This window comes from Gamsiella multidivaricata, assembly GCF_025024155.1.
Source record: "Gamsiella multidivaricata strain RSA 2152 chromosome Unknown BC939scaffold_20, whole genome shotgun sequence".
In the NCBI taxonomy this organism is placed as follows: Eukaryota; Fungi; Mortierellomycota; class Mortierellomycetes; order Mortierellales; family Mortierellaceae; genus Gamsiella; species Gamsiella multidivaricata.
Window position 1 is genome coordinate 16,328 of NW_026251728.1, and position 16,355 is coordinate 32,682.

The 16,355-nt window shown below is 46.2% G+C and overlaps 5 protein-coding genes across 5 annotated transcripts; 3 read left to right on the forward strand and 2 right to left on the reverse strand.

The window, feature by feature from the left end:
• The first annotated feature begins 579 nt into the window (after positions 1-579).
• Positions 580-3,293, forward strand: BC939DRAFT_446032 (uncharacterized protein). The gene is made up of 7 exons (XM_051554891.1): positions 580-801; positions 838-1,240; positions 1,335-1,573; positions 1,619-1,942; position 2,249; positions 2,293-2,899; positions 3,245-3,293. The coding sequence occupies exons 1-6, from the start codon at positions 617-619 to the stop codon at positions 2,821-2,823; spliced, it is 1,683 nt and encodes a 560-aa protein (XP_051413908.1). The 5' UTR covers positions 580-616; the 3' UTR covers positions 2,824-2,899; positions 3,245-3,293.
• Positions 3,294-3,382: 89 nt separating this feature from the next.
• BC939DRAFT_501526 (uncharacterized protein) lies at positions 3,383-4,593 on the reverse strand (the record flags this gene model as incomplete). The annotated part of the gene is made up of 3 exons (XM_051560174.1): positions 3,383-3,667; positions 3,775-4,008; positions 4,294-4,593. 3 exons carry the CDS (start codon positions 4,591-4,593, stop codon positions 3,383-3,385), a joined length of 819 nt encoding a protein of 272 aa, XP_051413909.1.
• A 2,041-nt stretch (positions 4,594-6,634) lies between these two features.
• BC939DRAFT_475556 (uncharacterized protein) lies at positions 6,635-7,141 on the forward strand (the record flags this gene model as incomplete). Its single annotated transcript, XM_051558506.1, has 1 exon — positions 6,635-7,141. The coding sequence occupies one exon, from the start codon at positions 6,635-6,637 to the stop codon at positions 7,139-7,141; it is 507 nt and encodes a 168-aa protein (XP_051413910.1).
• A 4,201-nt stretch (positions 7,142-11,342) lies between these two features.
• On the forward strand, positions 11,343-13,706 carry BC939DRAFT_446042 (DHHC palmitoyltransferase-domain-containing protein). Its single transcript, XM_051554892.1, has 8 exons — positions 11,343-11,837; positions 11,936-11,971; positions 12,141-12,235; positions 12,351-12,443; positions 12,573-12,606; positions 12,713-12,773; positions 12,859-12,994; positions 13,087-13,706. Exons 1-8 carry the CDS (start codon positions 11,717-11,719, stop codon positions 13,618-13,620), a joined length of 1,110 nt encoding a protein of 369 aa, XP_051413911.1. The 5' UTR covers positions 11,343-11,716; the 3' UTR covers positions 13,621-13,706.
• Positions 13,707-13,881: 175 nt separating this feature from the next.
• Positions 13,882-15,685, reverse strand: BC939DRAFT_475558 (uncharacterized protein; the record flags this gene model as incomplete). The annotated part of the gene is made up of 5 exons (XM_051558507.1): positions 13,882-13,992; positions 14,111-14,308; positions 14,915-15,240; positions 15,273-15,301; positions 15,402-15,685. The coding sequence occupies 5 exons, from the start codon at positions 15,683-15,685 to the stop codon at positions 13,882-13,884; spliced, it is 948 nt and encodes a 315-aa protein (XP_051413912.1).
• Positions 15,686-16,355: the final 670 nt, after the last annotated feature.

Sequence of the window (16,355 nt, forward strand, 5' to 3'; positions counted from 1 at the left end):
AGCGACAGTACACCAAGACTCTTATTTCAGTTGCTATTGACTTGGTCGTCCACTATGCCGCCATAGAGCTCAAAAGGATTGCGAAAGCAAAAGCTCTGCGACTGCCACCCTCCGAGATGACAGCGGAGAAGACAACGGACTTTACTCCCGAGTTCATTACAGAGCGCTTTCAGAAGCATGCTCCGAATTTTTTGTCGCTACTGAACGGTCTTGCGCGAGTGAACGGTCCTGCTGAAGAGAATGCTCCTGCCGAAGAGGGTTGTCGCGCGCCACGAGCTACGGCACTGCCACAGCGGCGCTTGACAAGTGATCGATCGACTCTTGGCAGCCATTGAACTACCCTTGGTAACGCATATGATCGTTACACGAGGCAAATAGAAATATATAGTTCTGAATCTGTTTTATTCCTTATCTAGTAACTTGAATACAATCCTAAGCTTATCCTATCACTTCTTCCTTGACACTTAAATAATTGCCACTATTTGTCCGTATCCGCCTTGCTTAAGAAAAAGGTCATCTTGACTGTGAATAAGCATAGGTTCATGCCAAGGATGCTCCTGCCGAAGAAGACGGTCCTGCAGAGAACGATTCTGCGGAAGAGAACAAGGCCACGACTATGAAGCCAGAAGCTGTAGTCACCGCGATCGCGAGTATGTTGCATTTCCTTTGCAACCGTCATGCGAACTACCTTCAGTTCCTTACAGGACTCTTTTTATATGGGAATGGTACCGCTCGGACTGTCATCGGCGTTCTCTCCAAAATTGGCCTGACTGTATCTCACCAAACGATCCATCGAACACTGTAAGCACTGTCCAACGATGCGTCTACTAAAGCGAGAGAAGCAGCCGTTACCAAACAATTTAATATCGTGTACGACAACATCAACATTGCATTCCGCAAGCACGACCAAAGGCTTTTCAATCAGGACTCGTCCGACAATGGAACGATTGCAACTCTCATCGTATCGGACGTTGCTGCTGAGGAACAGCTGGAGACCAATTCTGCGAGACGCCTATCCTTCGACGACCTCTTACCCAGATGGCACCAAAACATCGCTATGTTCCAAGCTTTCCGCTTCCACTTGGTTGGGGGTTTACAACGACGTGTCGAAGCCCTCAAGAACTGCTCATGGCCCACCCCAACAATCCAACTTCTGCCGGTCGATGCGATCAAAACTTACCCGTTGTCTTTGATGCAAATTAACCAGGCGACTGTCCAGGGAAACAAGGATATTGCAACAGTAGTCGTCATAGCATATATATTCATGCACTGCAAATATTATTAAAAGTGGTTCTTTCTCCACTCCCTCTCGTCTTGTTACAGGTATTCTTGAGACGATTATGGAGACTGAGCTTCAACTGCCACTGAGCTGGTTTGATGGAAGGTGGATACTTATCGCAGGGGACCAGCTTACAACAGCCAGAATTCGCTCCTTGAAGAATCAGCGCTGGGATGACATTTCGACCTATCATCGACATGAATATGCAATTCCAATAATGCAGTTATTCCATCTGCAGATGTTGTTGGGCGCCACCATTCTTCGCCACCACTATGGCTCGGCCGCAACGTCAGGGTCAATAGCGCCCAATGCGCCATTGCTGAATTGAAAGCGTGTCAGCCTTGATAAGCTCGACTTTCATGCAACAGATGAGTTACTTCGCCGCTCTTTTGATGCGATAGCTTTGAGAGTATGGGAGGTTATATTAGAGTACGATAACCTGAGCGAATACCGGCACAACGGCACAGAAGCAGAGGTCCTCGACTTTGTTGGCTCCAAAATTAACGCCATCCTCGAGCGCTTTATCATAGAGGGCAACCAAGAACAACTTGCTGACGTTGCTTCAAGAAACGCTGCCCTATTCCTCAGAGACATGACGCTGTACATCGAGCTTGCCTCAGCTATCAATTGCGGCGATACCGGACGCCTGGAGAACGCCATCAAGTACATTACTCTCATTTTTTCACGCCGGCTCCACCAAGAACTATGCCAATGAGCTATTGCTTATGCACATTGGCTTCCATCACTCCTGGTCCCCGCAAACGAAGCGCGCCGTATTGTCATTTATGCTGGTGAACCCTACTGGGAAGGAAGGCCGATTTACTCCAACATATCTTTACCAGGAGCACTACCACCACTCAGTGCCAATCCTTTATCAAGAGCATAGCGCCTCTGAGACTACGACATATAAGTCGCGTCCCTTATTAAATATTCTCCAGTATTTAAGGCACGGCTCGTGCACTATTAAAGAGTACCTTGTTTTTCACAGATTTATTTTCCACACACTTCGCAAGTACAACAACTTAAAGACCAAGGAAATTCATGGCTTGAGGGGACGTAGTGCAAACTGGGGGACAATGGGAAGAGCAGTTTCAACCAACATTAGGACCTTTGATCAAATCGGAAAAGAGTTTCAAAAGGCGCGGGGTATAACTCCCGCTGGCACCAACCATACGACAGTGTCAGACACCAATGACATTAACGCAATACTGCAGATGATCCAGGAGAATAGTATCCTAGGCAATGGTATTCAGCCGCTCCCGGATATCGAGGGAGTGAATGATCTGTTTGAGGATAGCATGGTGGAGCTGATGAGAAATGAATATCTAGAGAGTTTTATCGAGCGCAACACTCGTCTCCGGCAAGAAACTGAGAGTGATGGAAGAGCAAGTCCCATGTCGACGGACGATGAAATAAACAGCGAGATGGACTATGGGATGGATGCTGAGGTGGACAAAAGCATGGATGATCAGATAGATAATGAGGTGGGGTGGAATGGTATAGAGTTCGGCATCGATGATTATGTTCAGGTTACTGCAGAATAAAAACGTATTTATTTTCACCCGATACCCTTTTTATAACACGTAGTCTTCAGCTTTTAACACACTGATGAGGTGTGGCGGCGACTGTGGATCGGTGGAGAGGATAACTGTGGTAGAGCGTTGCTAATTAGTCTGATAGATTCGCAGAGTCAATTGACTCGAGAGACAAATTGTTATAAGATAAAATAAAAAGTATTTATTTTTTCACCTATGCGCTGCTGATCAGTTTTTTTTTTTTGGAAATCCATGGCGGTCTTGACCCTGAAACGACATTGTGAGGCCTGAAGTGCTCCTTGTGTTGGTGGTTGTTTCCTTTGACGTTGTCGTTTAAGAGTCTGTTGCTCGTGTTGCTCCAATTGCTCCAATTGCTCCAGTTGCTCAATCAGTTGCCGCTTTGGTTGCTGCTGTAGTTGCTGTTGCTGTTGCTGTTGCTGTTACTGTTGCTGTTACTGTTGCTGTTGCTGTTCCTTTTGGCAGTTTTCCCGCAATGCAATTTCCCATTCGCTCGGTAGCAGTCGTTTGAGCTCTAGCATGCGTTGTTTGAATTCTTTGAGCCACTGATTTAGCTGTTGGCGGTTCTAGTGCTGGTATCTGCAGCGTTGTGTATGGCGAGCCTTGTCTGAGGTCTATCCTGCTCTGCACTCCGACTAATGCTGGTGCTGGCGTTGGTGCTGGTGCTGATACTGGTATGTGCGGCATTGTATTTGGCAAACCTTGTCTGAGGTCTATCCTGCTCTGCACTCCGACTAATGCTGGTGCTGGCGTTGGTGCTGGTGCTGATACTGGTATGTGCGGCATTGTATTTGGCAAACCTTGTCTGAGGTCTATCCTTTTCAATCCTGACGGCCTTTCAGATCTGATTGTTGTATTCAGCTCCAAGAGCCTGATGCTGAGAATCCATCCGACTACAGGCTTCAGTGGCTCCCAACGAATGATTTCAGGGAGACTCGTTACCTTGACGACAGCGGTGCTTGAGGCTGCTAGCTTGTCCGTCATTGAATCAGGCATCACACTGCCCAAGCCCATTAGATGGCAGCGATCCCTGTAGAAAAAATTGAAAGCGTCAAGCCTCCAAGTCTTGATCACCTTCAATGCGCGAGCCTTCTCTGCTCCTATCCGTAGTGGTGGCCGATCTTTCCTAATTTTACTGGCCTCCGCAAAATTCCCGTTTTCGTGACAAAACCGGGGCTACATATGTCGCAACAGTTGTCTACATCCTGGCGTTGGTTGTTGAAATACGAATTCAAATATCTGCGTCGACAGGTGCTCGAGGTGACATATTTTTTGAGTGCCGGTTCAATCGACTGGATATCACATCGTGGCACAATAAGAATCCCGGACCCAGAAATATGCGGATCGCGCGCCACTCGACCAAGTCATTGAACAAGGGTCGAGATATTATTGGAATATCCATACTGGAAGACGCGGACAACGTCACTGATATCGCATCCCATTCCTGCGCTGAAAGGCGACGATGTATTTGACGTTGATCCTGTCATTGCCGACGTTAACGACCTCAACGTTCTTGAAATACAACGTGCTGATGACTGTCGAAAGAAAGGCAGGTGGTAAAGTGGTCGAGATCGCAAGAAAACATGTTATCCGGGCGACCTTGGAACGCAATTGTCCGAGAAGTCCATAATGCTTCCTGAATTCCAGGCCCCAGGTCCCAATACAGTGGGCTCCATGCACAACGACTGCTCGCAACCGCTTCCTCCATTCGGGTTGAGTCCAAAGACCTACGAGACTCTGGAACACAATCTCGGGAGACATAAAAACAGCCCGGAAAACCCCTTTCACCGGGTCGTCGAAAGGGATCTTCATCCCACCCTCGAGGTTGATGCTGGATATTCCTGCATCCTTGAGTTTTTGATGTTGCTAGTCTCCCAGCACCCCGAGTGGAGCAATGGCCACTATCACATCGCCCGGCAAAAGTATCAGAGGAAGAAAATAGACCAACGTCTTGCCCCACCCCGTGCCAGCAATAAGGACGCAGTCTTCGCGCTCGCCGATCTTGTCCACTACTCTAAGCTGTTCTGGCTTTGGTTGATATCCAAAAATCTCTTGGAAACGTTGAATTGTGTTCAGAGAGGGAGTAAAGGGCTACAATATTGGTATCGCTGTTGATGGCTGACTGAAATAAGGGGGTGTTTATTAAGCTGAAGAGGTTATAGTACAGGCGTAGGATGACGGACAACGAATGGATGAGTGCAAGAGACGGTTAAGCGAGGATTGGCGTAAGAGAGGGGTTGGTGAGGCAATGATAGGAGAAGGAGCGACGCGTGGAGACAGAATACACAGGCGAGAGATGAATGATGTACGGAGACAGCGCACGTAACTTTTTTTTTTATTATTCAACATGGCCCAGGCGCACGTAGCGTTCAGGGGCATTTTTTATATTTTATATTTTATATTTTTTTGCACGCGCAAAGGCTCGTTCTACAGCCAATTTTCAACTTGAGATTTTTTTCTCGAGGAAAAATGCGATTTTATAGTAAAGGGTCGAGTTTGGTCCCAGCCTGAGAGGAGAAAGGTTGTGCAAAATTGTCATTCTTTAAACTAGGCGCCCTCAGTTCTTTAAAGCTTCTGTTTATTGATATTTCTGCTAATCGACGTTTATTGGCTGCAAGAAACAAGTAGCCGATAAACAGATTTATGAAATCTAGTGATCAGTTTATAATCCATGTCATGGCAGAAGCATGCGAGCCATGGTCGTAATGTCCTGTCCATGGGAACAAAAAAATAGTGAATGCGATGCCCGCAGGGTCAGTAAAAAAAGTCAGTCTGTGTATCTTGTTCTTTGCCTCCTTCCACTTTATATGCCATTTCGACGGTTCAACCCAACAGCTCGTCGACCCGGCATTCGTCGTGAGAGACGGTACAACAAGCGAAAGAAAACAAATAGCCTAGGTCAAGACGCGTCATGGTAGGAAGAAGATTAAAACTTGAAATAAACGTCAGAAGGCTGCTTATTTCAATAAGAAAACTCGTTGCTGATTGGTTATCCGAGGCTACTGTTCATCCCTGCATACCATGACCCTCAATTAAGCTTTAGATGAGGGTCATTACTTTATTTCTCCACAACACTTTAGTGTTATACCCACCCTCAAAACTAAAGATAAAATAAGAGCTCATTTTTATTGGTTCATGCATGATTTTTTTTTTCATCTCCCTTTGCTTTCAAAGAGAGGCACACCAATGGTAATATCATGACCGTGCATCATGCCGAAGTAGCATGCATACTTTCCGCGGGATATGGAAACAACTTGCACCTACTCGCACCTAGGATCACGGTCAAAGGCATAGCTCAATCCCTCATCATGATCTACACGATCTAGACCCGATCCTTTATAAGCTCGCTTGACCATTGTTTGTCAATGCATCATGTCGAAGTAGCATGCATACTTTCCGTGGGATATGGGAACAACTTTCACCCACTCGTGTCTAGAACCATGGTTAAAGAAGGGCATAGCCCGATCCCTCATTATTATCTACACGATCTAGACTCGACCCTTTGTAAGCTCACTTGACCATTGTTGGCCAATGCATCATGTCGAAGTAGCATACATACTTTCCACGGGGCGTGGAAACAACTTGCACCCATTCGCGTCTAGGATCACGGTCAAAGCAAGGCATAGCTCTATTCCTCATCATTATCTACACAACCTAGACTCGATCCTTTGTAAGCTTGCTTGACCATTGACAGGTATAAATACAACAAAATATTGCCATCGTTCAACAACATCTCCATCATTCAACAACATCTCCCTCTCTCAATACCACTACAAGCACCTATCCAACAAAATCAACAAAAATGGTCGTAGCCCTCGGTGACAAAATTCAAATCAACGATATCAAGAAGTACGTCGGTGATCGCAAGTTCGTGAAGTGGTCTCAAGATTTCGGTCAAGAAAAGGCTGTCGAGTTTGTCTTTATCCCATTCAAGTGCCTCAAGGACGAAAGTGCCGGGTTCGTTGCTGTCGAGTTCGGAAGAATCAAAGATTTCCAAAAGCTGTGCCATGAGATCCCCGCCAACCCCGATGACTGGGAAAACATCCTCCCATCTTATGAGCTGACTGTTACCAACGAGTTCAAGTATGGCCAAAACAACGAGCAAACCTTCCGATTCTTGGTCTTCTTGAACCCCAGCTACAAGCCATTCCAGCACCGATTCACCTCAGTTGCTGAAGGTAGTGAGGCCATGACTACTCTCGGATCTTTGGTCAAGAAGTACGGAGCGTATGCCGACAAGTTTGCCTACGCTGACGGAGCTATGTCAATTGCCAAGTCTATTGTCGGAGATGACTTGCGCACTTTTTAAAAGTATCAAACATATATGATCTACCCCATGTTCAATATTCAATATCAACAATAGTATATAGCGTAGAATCCAACCTGGCCCATTATTTTGGATACTAAATTTCGCGTTCAATATACGGTGAACCTAAACTTCAAGTATTTATTTTGATTATGATATTTCCGCATTTAGTTATCTCTTGTGCAGTAGATATTGGCTATGAACGTGTGCTTGAGATCGTTTGCGCCGCGTGGATGGCCGGCCAGGGATGCCTGTTGCCGTGTGATCGTATGGTCGCTTATTTGGCTTTTGTTGCGCGGCATGATACTCAGCCCAATAGTCACCGATGCATCGTCGTTCAATAAAATGATCTTCAGGTTCTCATGTATTGTCATCAGAGGAATAGGCTTTTCATTTGATCAAATATTCATTTGTGTGAGGCGTGATTGTATTAGCCCTGTGATCAACGGTTTTTCCCACTTCATAGGCGTCAGTGTCCTCAAAATCGTCCAGCACAAGCTTGAGCTGAGATGGGGCATAATGACATCCTAAAAAGGCTCCTGTTCCGTCTTTAAGGATATATGAGCCATGTGAAGTGCGTCCTACCACTGTATATGGTCTTTCATATCGTGGAGTGAGTTTACCTCCTTTAATTGGACCAAGAGTCATTAGTTTTGCTCCATCTGGGAATTCTTTATACAACACTGTTGCATTGAATCGTTCGATCATTTTTGCTGTTTCGCCTTAGATTTCTTTCTGATGGCGGGAAACACGATATCGGTCATATATTTTAGACGTTCAAGCAGCTCTTCTTTATTGATGAGTCTGCCTTCTTCGTCGGTGTAGTTAGAGAAACCATTAGCTTTGCGCGCGAAGAATAATGAGAGCGGAGATGAATTGTGAAAACTAACGGTTCGCGTATTGGCAGCCAATTGGACAAATGGAATGTGTCGATCCCATTGTCGATGATTTCCTTTGACTTCTTTGCGAATCATATTGCATGTTGTCTTGACATGTTTTTCTGCCACTCCGTTTCCCCTTGGATGGTATGGTGTTATTAATCGATGATCAATGTACATTTGGGTGGTCATGATACGGATCAACTCATTTACGGATTCTTTTCCGTTATCAGATTGCAACACGCGAGGGGAACCAATATCAGCAAATCTTTTAAATAAAGCCTTTCCGACCGTATATGCAGATTTGTCTGGTAATGCATCCAGCAATACAAACCGAGTAAAAACATCGACTATAACCAACAAAAAGACATTTTTGTCCCCAGACTCTTCGAGAGGGCCTGCAATGACGATGGCGATGTGCTCCCCAGGTAAGTGTGCATGAATTGCCTTCATTGGGTGATAGCCTTTACGCGCGATATTTACACGTTGGCATTATCGACACCGTTTTATGAAATTCAAACAGTCATTGGTCATGTGGAGCCAGATTTTCCCTTCTTGATGGATTGATTTCACCATAGCATTTGTGCCAAGATGACCCATTGCATGCGCTTTGTGCATGTTTTCTTCCCTGTCCTTTTTCAGGTACTAATTCTCTTTCTGCTTCCTCATTCTGTAGGATATGCATGTAGGCAAGAGCTCTTTTGTGCTCTTCTGTATTCGATGAACACTACTTTGGGATTTTGACCGGAAATAGACGTGACAAAGCGTCCGGTAGAATATTCAGAAAACCCGGTCGGTAGTGAACCGTGAAGGAATAATTCAGGATGGTATCCTGCCAAGCGGTCATCATTGGATTAAGATTCTGCTGAGAATGTATGAATGTCAATGCACGGTGGTCTGAGTATCAGATCAAAATATCTTCCCCGCAGATAGTAGTGGAATTTATTCATTTATTCAGAGCAAACACGATTGCAAGTAGTTCTTTCTTGGCGGCACTGTATTTGCGTTCTCTCTTGTAGAGAGCGTGCCATGAAGGAAATATAATTGACGTTCTTCGGGTGCTCTTTACCGCGAGGTAGTTGGTATAAGACAGCACCGATGCCAACATCTGAGGCATCTGTTGCAACGTAAAATGGTTTGCTAAAACCGGGGAATGACAGTATTGGTGCATGTGTCAATAGATTTTTCAGCGTATTGAATGATTGTAATTGTTCCTCATTCAGAGTGAATGGCTCAGTTCGATTACGAAGCGCGTCCAAAGGCTCTGCGACTTCACTGAACAAGGGAATATACTCCCTGAAGAAATTAAACGTCTTCGGCGGTACCAGTCATTGATACTTGCAAATTTAGTTGGATCTACAGTTGAACTCCAACTTAAGCCCTATTTTGCAGCTTAAGTTGGAGGAGCAGTCATGTATTCAGTCCAATTGAACAGAATAAACATTTGTTCCGCACTCTCACTTCCCGAGCCCATCCTGTCATCTACTTCTACCATGCCCAAAACAACGCGCTCTGTTCACACAGCCCCAGCTCCTAGTCCAGTAAACACCAAACATGCTGGCTCTTGAACCTCCGCTTCCAAATCACACAAATCTCGGAAGAAGTACACTCTTTACGACAAGAGTCAATCCCTCTCAAAGTATCGTGCAGGGCAACAGCATAACCCATTTGAACCCCATGGCGCCGTATCAAAAATGTTGGGCATGCATTCCCACACAGCCGCCCGCATACTCAAGAAGGAAGACAAAATTCATCAAGCAATGGCGACACGGCCGCTTTCGGTAGCAAAAGCGATTGCACACACCATGCGGAGATCAATGGAGATTGCGGAAGAGGTCCTCTATGCCTGGTATAAACTGCAGGAGTCTTTGGGCACGGAAGTCAATTTTTGATCCTCAGTTGCTCGCTTCTTAAGCATACTCCTAACCTATATATTTTGACAGGCATCAACGTGAGTGATTGTCGCCTGAAAGGAACTGCTATGGTGATATGTATCCTTCTGAAGAGTTACTTTCGTCCCGAGCATCTGCCAAAGCCGATTAGCTTTTCGAATGACTGGCTTCGAAACTTTAAGAAAATTACTCGAATTGCCCGAGTGTCAGTTCTATTGTGCTGCAATGCCACGGGCACAGACAAGCGCAAGCCTTATGTTCTTTGTAAGTAGTGAAGCATTATCCAAGAACTGTGACAGTGGAGTTGGAAGGGTTGCTTGCTTATTGATTTTTTTTTTTTTTTTTTTTTTTTTTAATGCAGCTAAGCACTGTCCAAACGGGTTGGCCGAAACGACATTGATGGAAATGGATGCTGAATTTCAAGGAAGCGGCTACATGACGCACGACCTGTTCGCCGACTGGCTCTGGGAACTAGACTGGATCATGCACAGGAAGAGACGCAAGATCGCTTTGCTGATCGACAGCGCACCAGGACATGGCAAATGTGAAAATCTGGGCCTTCCCAACATCACCATCATCCGGCTACCACCAAATACAACATCCATGGCCCAGCCACTCGACGCTGGGATTATCCGGACCTTCAAGGTCTTTTATAGTCAAGAGATTCCTGAGGTTGTCTGCAGTCGTCGTGTTCAAAAGAGGTCACCTACGGCAACAGTTTCGAATGGGAGGCTCTGGGCATGTCTGGTCAACTCTTGGAAAAAGATGACTCCTGATTGTATCCGTAATTGTTTTGTCCAGGTTCCAACCCTGTCTGAGTATCAAAAGATTCATTTGCAGGCTCTGGGAGTCAGTACAAAGGCGGATCAAATCAATCGCCTTCAGGAAGAGCTCATGGAACAGTATGCAGAGAACGAGGCAGACATTACCCGTCAGAAGGACTTTTTTGTCCTGGATTACCTCAGTATGATCCATAGTGAGGGGCTCTCACAAGCGATCTACGAACTTGCCCTCCAGGTAATGGGTCGCGAGGAATACAAGGGAACGTTTCTATCGCTCAAGGAGAATGATTTCGCGGATGAGGACAGTTCCGATAATGATATGTTTGATGACGATGATGACTCTGATCCTGATTACGAGGACACGAAACCAGCTACCGATGATCAAAAGATGCAGGTAGTCAAAGCTGTTCTCCGCGACCGCACTGTGGATAAGGTCGTTTCCCTCGAGGATTTCTCTTCAGCACCTTCAAGCCCCTATCCAGATGAGGATTATTCTCGAGAATCTTTTCGAGAGACTATAGACGGATTCATGGATACTGAAGCTGATCTACAGGATCGCAACTGCGATGTTATATTGAAAGCTAACCTTCGGGCAGCTCTCGATACGATGGAATTGCTTATTGATTTGCATGGGCTGAGGAACATATAAACACGAACATGTTCAAATACACTATTACATATTTTCAATTGGACTGAATACATGGCTGCTCCTCCAACTTAAGCTGCAAAATAGGAGTTCGACTGGGAAAAATGAAAATGCGTTCAAAGTTGGATCGAGAATGACCGCATCATGGTGCGGCGTATGGCACGCTAGGCTTTTGGATGTTCCTGGCTGTTGTTGTCGCTCTCACTTTGCTCCCTCATTCACTCATTAATTCCGCATTCCTTTCATTCCACACACCTGTCTTTCTTTTTTGCATTTCTACTCCCAGCTTCTCATTCATCCCTTTACTTTTCAAACAGCCAGCCTTTTGTGTATTTGTTAGCCTCAATACTAGTCCTTGTTCAAACCCATAGCACAGAGCAATGCGAGTGGCACACACCCGGTCAGGGAAACCTATCCCTTTCATCCTCACTGTCTTCCCTGTCTGTTTCTACCTGGCGCTTATCGGCTTTGGCTACTACGTCTTTGTCGTCTCAATATGTGGTACGTGCAACGTTCAGTCAAAACATTTTTACGCTGACGTTCCGACGTGGGGAACACCATATCTAACATAAGATCCCCGCATACCCATCCACCGTTAGTGCGGCTACTTCATAACGACCGAGTCGCTCTTGCAGGTATGTCAGTCTGCCATTGAACATCGCTCACATGGATATACAGGGGTACAGAAGAGCGTCAAGGCACAGACAACGCAGCTCCTCCCTATTTTACTTTATTTTTGTACGAAAGGAACAGTTGCAGCAGGTTACAGAGACAACATCTAAATGCTCTTTTCTCTCGATGTAGTGGTTCTCCTGGTCCTCTACCATATCACGTTCATCATGATGCTCTGGGCATATGCTATGGTCATTCTGACCGACCCCGGACGGGTCATCCCAGAGGTAACACAGTGTCATGGATATGATGATATCATATTCTGCTGTTTAATTCTTGGACCGTGCCCTTGAACTAACTGTGTCGACTTTTGATTGCAACGCACTGTCTGCATGTTTACAGCACCCACAACAGGAAACGCAGCAACAGATTGGTCAGGGCGGGGTTCAGGGGGATTCATCGTTGCATCACCAGGTCGAGCCGCATATTCAACAGGTACAGCAGGCACATATAAAGGGCGGATCATCATCGACGTCTGTGGGGTCCGAGGGTGTGTTGATCCCTGGAGCCCAGAGAACGAATAGATCAGGGTATATTTACATCTCTGAGGATCCCTCTGCACAGGGCCACCCCCTGTGGTGCAGTAAATGCCAGCATGGTAAGGAATTGAGATTATGTTGCGACACAAATATGGAGTAAAATACAAAAAAATCGGCTTGTTGAATCTAATGCATCGTCCTGTTATTTTGTCCGCTTCATAATAGTCAAGCCAGAAAGAGCACATCATTGTAAGGTGTGCAAGCGCTGCGTCTTAAAAATGGATCAGTACGTATTTTATTTTTATTTTTTAATTTGGACAAAAAAGAGTGCAATGGACTGGCGGTAACCGATGATTTTATATTCAACATAGCCACTGCCCCTGGATCTTGAACTGCGTCGGTCAAGATAATTACAAATTCTTTGTCTTATTCGTCGCATACACCTCGATCCACTGTGTGTACCTCTTGATTGCGACGATTCCGCTTTACTTGCGGTTTCCTGACGACGTAAGCAATTCGACCGTGTCGCTTTCATAATGTCTCCTGTACTTTGCGATATTGTTCAGGATCATTAACTTGGATTACTGCACCTTCATTAGACATGGTCGCACCAGCTCGAAATCGCCGGCATGGTCATTGCGGGCGTCTTTGGCATCATGCTCATCGTCTTTACAATTACCCACATCCGTCTCATCCTCCTGAATCGAACCACGATCGAGGACCACTCCACCCCGCGCACCGAGGGACCTTTGCCCTGTTTCTATAAAGGCTGGGCCCAGAGCGAAGGCGAGGAGAACCAGGGTAATGAACGACTGTATGATGTGGGCTTGAAGGAGAACTGGCAGCAGGCGATGGGCAAAGGTTGGAAGTGTTTGATTCCCGTTCGCTTCCCTAGGCCGGAGGGACCGATTTATAACCAAAAGGTGGTGGCAAGAATGTGGAAGGACTACAATCAGCAAATGGCGGCGAAGAACCAGCAGCAGGAGCAGCAGCAACAGCAGCAACAGCCGACAACGCAGCAGCCAGGGGAGGATACAGCGGTGGGGACAGCGAGGTCAAGTCCACCGGCGCATGAAGTGCATCATCGGGCCAATTCTGGAGCGCATCTGCAGGACGATCAATCTTGCACATAGCTATCGCTTTACTTCTATACCCTAGTTTTCCAAGCACCATGTACTATTAGCGTACCCAACTTAATATTGCGAATATAGCAGCAAGGAAAATTGAACAATCGCTTGATGGTATACGAAGCAAAGATACAGTAATAATTTGATATATACAGCGATAGCAACAGAACACGGCGAGCAGAGCCTATTGTGTGCTGGCATTGACAGAGTAACGCCTGGAAGCGACCTGCGGAAGGACCGGAATAGAACCCTTGATGGGAACCTGTTTTAAAAAATTGGCTTGAGGTCTATAGGCACACGTCTTGCCTGACGTTTCTGGTTCAAGGACTTGGGCATGTAACTCAGGACCAACTTTCGAATGACTGCTTCACTCCATGTCTAAGGAAGAAAAAAAAAAAAAAAAAAAAAAAAGCAGGAGGATGTGAGGAACTCATTCTAGGTCGTCGTAAACCATCATGTGCCCAACAATTTTGATTTGATTTGATTTTTCTTGTACCTGGCCGGACATGATGACGGCAAAGCGTTTGCTAGTCTCGAACTGCGTCTTGGCAAACTGATAACGCTGGTCCTGGTAGTCCTGCAAAGCTGTCGAGATATCCTTGACCGTCAAGGATTTGATTTCGTTGATGCAGTTGGCCAGGATTGTGGCGTCCTGCATAGCGTTGATCGCGCCTTGACTTGCACTCGGGAATATCTAAACGATTACACCACAACGAGATTTGGAGTCAAATATTAAATAGAAGCTCGTTGGTGTTACCATGGAAAGCATTCCTTGCTGGATAATAAGCTTTTACCTTATGACAGGCTGTGAGGCATCAAGAAAGCGGACGTGACACCATCGTATTCAACGAAGACAGGATATGCGAGTAGGCGTAATACAGAGTAGGACGCTGACTAGAAAGAAAAGAGATAAACAGCCGCCTACCATCGCCGATGAGTGCTATGTGTGAGTGGCATCAGGTGTCGAAGAACTTCTCTTCCAGCATCACTTTGGAGATTGTCTCCTTAGGCGTGTCATCGATCAGGTCCCCCATCGTCAATCCAAAGGGTGCCTTGAAGTGCCGAGCCTTTTCACACATCGAAGACGCGGCCTCGGGTCCCCACTCCGAATTGCGGAAGCGCTCGCTGGAGCCTGACGCGTCCAACTGCACCGTATACAGCCAGCAGATTTTATTCTCGGGGATGGTGAAGCAGGCAACCTAGGCGAAAGAAATAATGGAGGGTAAAATAAAGGAACGTTTTAGATGAGGGCGCGCTTAGCAAACCAGCTATATCCAAGTGAAATGACAGGTTGACTTACCGACTCTGAAGAATCCTTGGCTAATACAATCTCGAAATGACTGAACTCGTCCATCAAGTACGGGTGCTTTTCAGGATCCAAGAACTCGGTCGTTCCTACCAAGCAGATATATCGCATTGAGAGTTCCCCTTCGTCGTTCTTGGGGAGCAGTTTCTCACGGGCGAGCTGCTTATAGAGACTCTGGCGCACGCCCGAGTAGGCCCCATCGGCGCCAACGAGGATGTCACCCACGAACGACGAGTTGTCGCTGCAGCGGATCTTGACACCTTCGTCAACCTCTTGCATGGCGAGAACTTTTTTACTCATGTGGATCTTGTGTGGAGGCACTTGTGAGAGCAAAGGGCGTGTAGGTTCTTACGTGCAAACGCCATTGAGTAGCATCCAGCTCTGTCAATAGCAATATCCAATGGAGAAAAGACATGGTGAAAACGCGAATAAAAAGGACGAAAAGCGAGCTTCAGGATCTGCAGCAAAGCATTTGACGTACCTTTCCTTGGTGTTCGCCTCAACGGTGCCTAGCTTCTCTAGACTGTAGTTATAGATATTCAGGCATTTCAACGACTTTGCAATCTTCTCGACCTGTTCTAGCAAGTCCAGTTGCTCAAAGACTGGTAAGATGTTGGGTCCGGTCACCATAGCAGAACCTAGGGATTTGAATTCGGCGGCTCGCTCAAAGATTTCATAGTCGATCCCGGCGCGCCAGAGCAGAATTGCAAGGAGGAGGCCGCCGATGCCGGCACCGATAATCAAGACTTTAGGGTGACACCCCATCATTCAGCGTGAAAAAGGTGGATAGGGTTCCTGCAACAAAAGAGTTGGCGAATACCAGAAGAGAGAGGAACAAAAATAATAAAAGTGTTTAAAAAAAAGAATAGAGGAGATAAGGTAGTATTTATATCCAGCGTCTCGACGATGCCTCGTTCTATGCTGCACACCGCGTGTCATATGAATATACGCGTTTATACTTGACCGATCGATCGTTTTGGGGGCCCAGTTAAGGAAGGGAGTCATGAACGAGCACATAGACTAGTTCTCTAACGCAGCCATCGTTCTCAATTTCACTTAGCCCATCAGTGTCGCCGGTTTCTCTTCGCAGGAACATGTTCAATTGTGCAAAGGCAGGTGAGAATCGTGCTTGTCCATGTTTATGCACGCGCTTTGCTGCTTGGCCCATCAGGCAAAATAAAGGCATCAATATCTCGTGTAAGTGGTCTTATATCCTATGCTTCACCTGCCTATTGCCTCTGTCATTGGTCTCTTTGGCTGTCAGCCCTAATATTATCGTTCCTAGTCCGATTGCAATTTATCGTGCAAAGGTACAGGGAACAGAATATACGGTGGTCTTTTCCATGCATTCGCATGCCATGCTCTCGATAGTCCTTGCAAGATCTGCATGAGTCAGTCGGTCTACGCAGCAACTTGGACCTTCTTTGTATGCTGT

Excerpts from the sequence above, each read along its gene's own strand:
- BC939DRAFT_446032 (XM_051554891.1), top strand. The coding sequence starts at position 617 with ATGAAGCCAGAAGCTGTAGTCACCGCGATCGCGAGTATGTTGCATTTC. Across the intron at positions 1,241-1,334 it reads GAAACAAGGATATTGCAACA|ACGATTATGGAGACTGAGCT; the intron begins GTAGTCGTCATA and ends GGTATTCTTGAG. Across the intron at positions 1,574-1,618 it reads GGCTCGGCCGCAACGTCAGG|CCTTGATAAGCTCGACTTTC; the intron begins GTCAATAGCGCC and ends AAAGCGTGTCAG.
- BC939DRAFT_446042 (XM_051554892.1), top strand. The coding sequence starts at position 11,717 with ATGCGAGTGGCACACACCCGGTCAGGGAAACCTATCCCTTTCATCCTC. Across the intron at positions 12,236-12,350 it reads CCGGACGGGTCATCCCAGAG|CACCCACAACAGGAAACGCA; the intron begins GTAACACAGTGT and ends GCATGTTTACAG. Across the intron at positions 12,774-12,858 it reads TGCGTCTTAAAAATGGATCA|CCACTGCCCCTGGATCTTGA; the intron begins GTACGTATTTTA and ends TATTCAACATAG.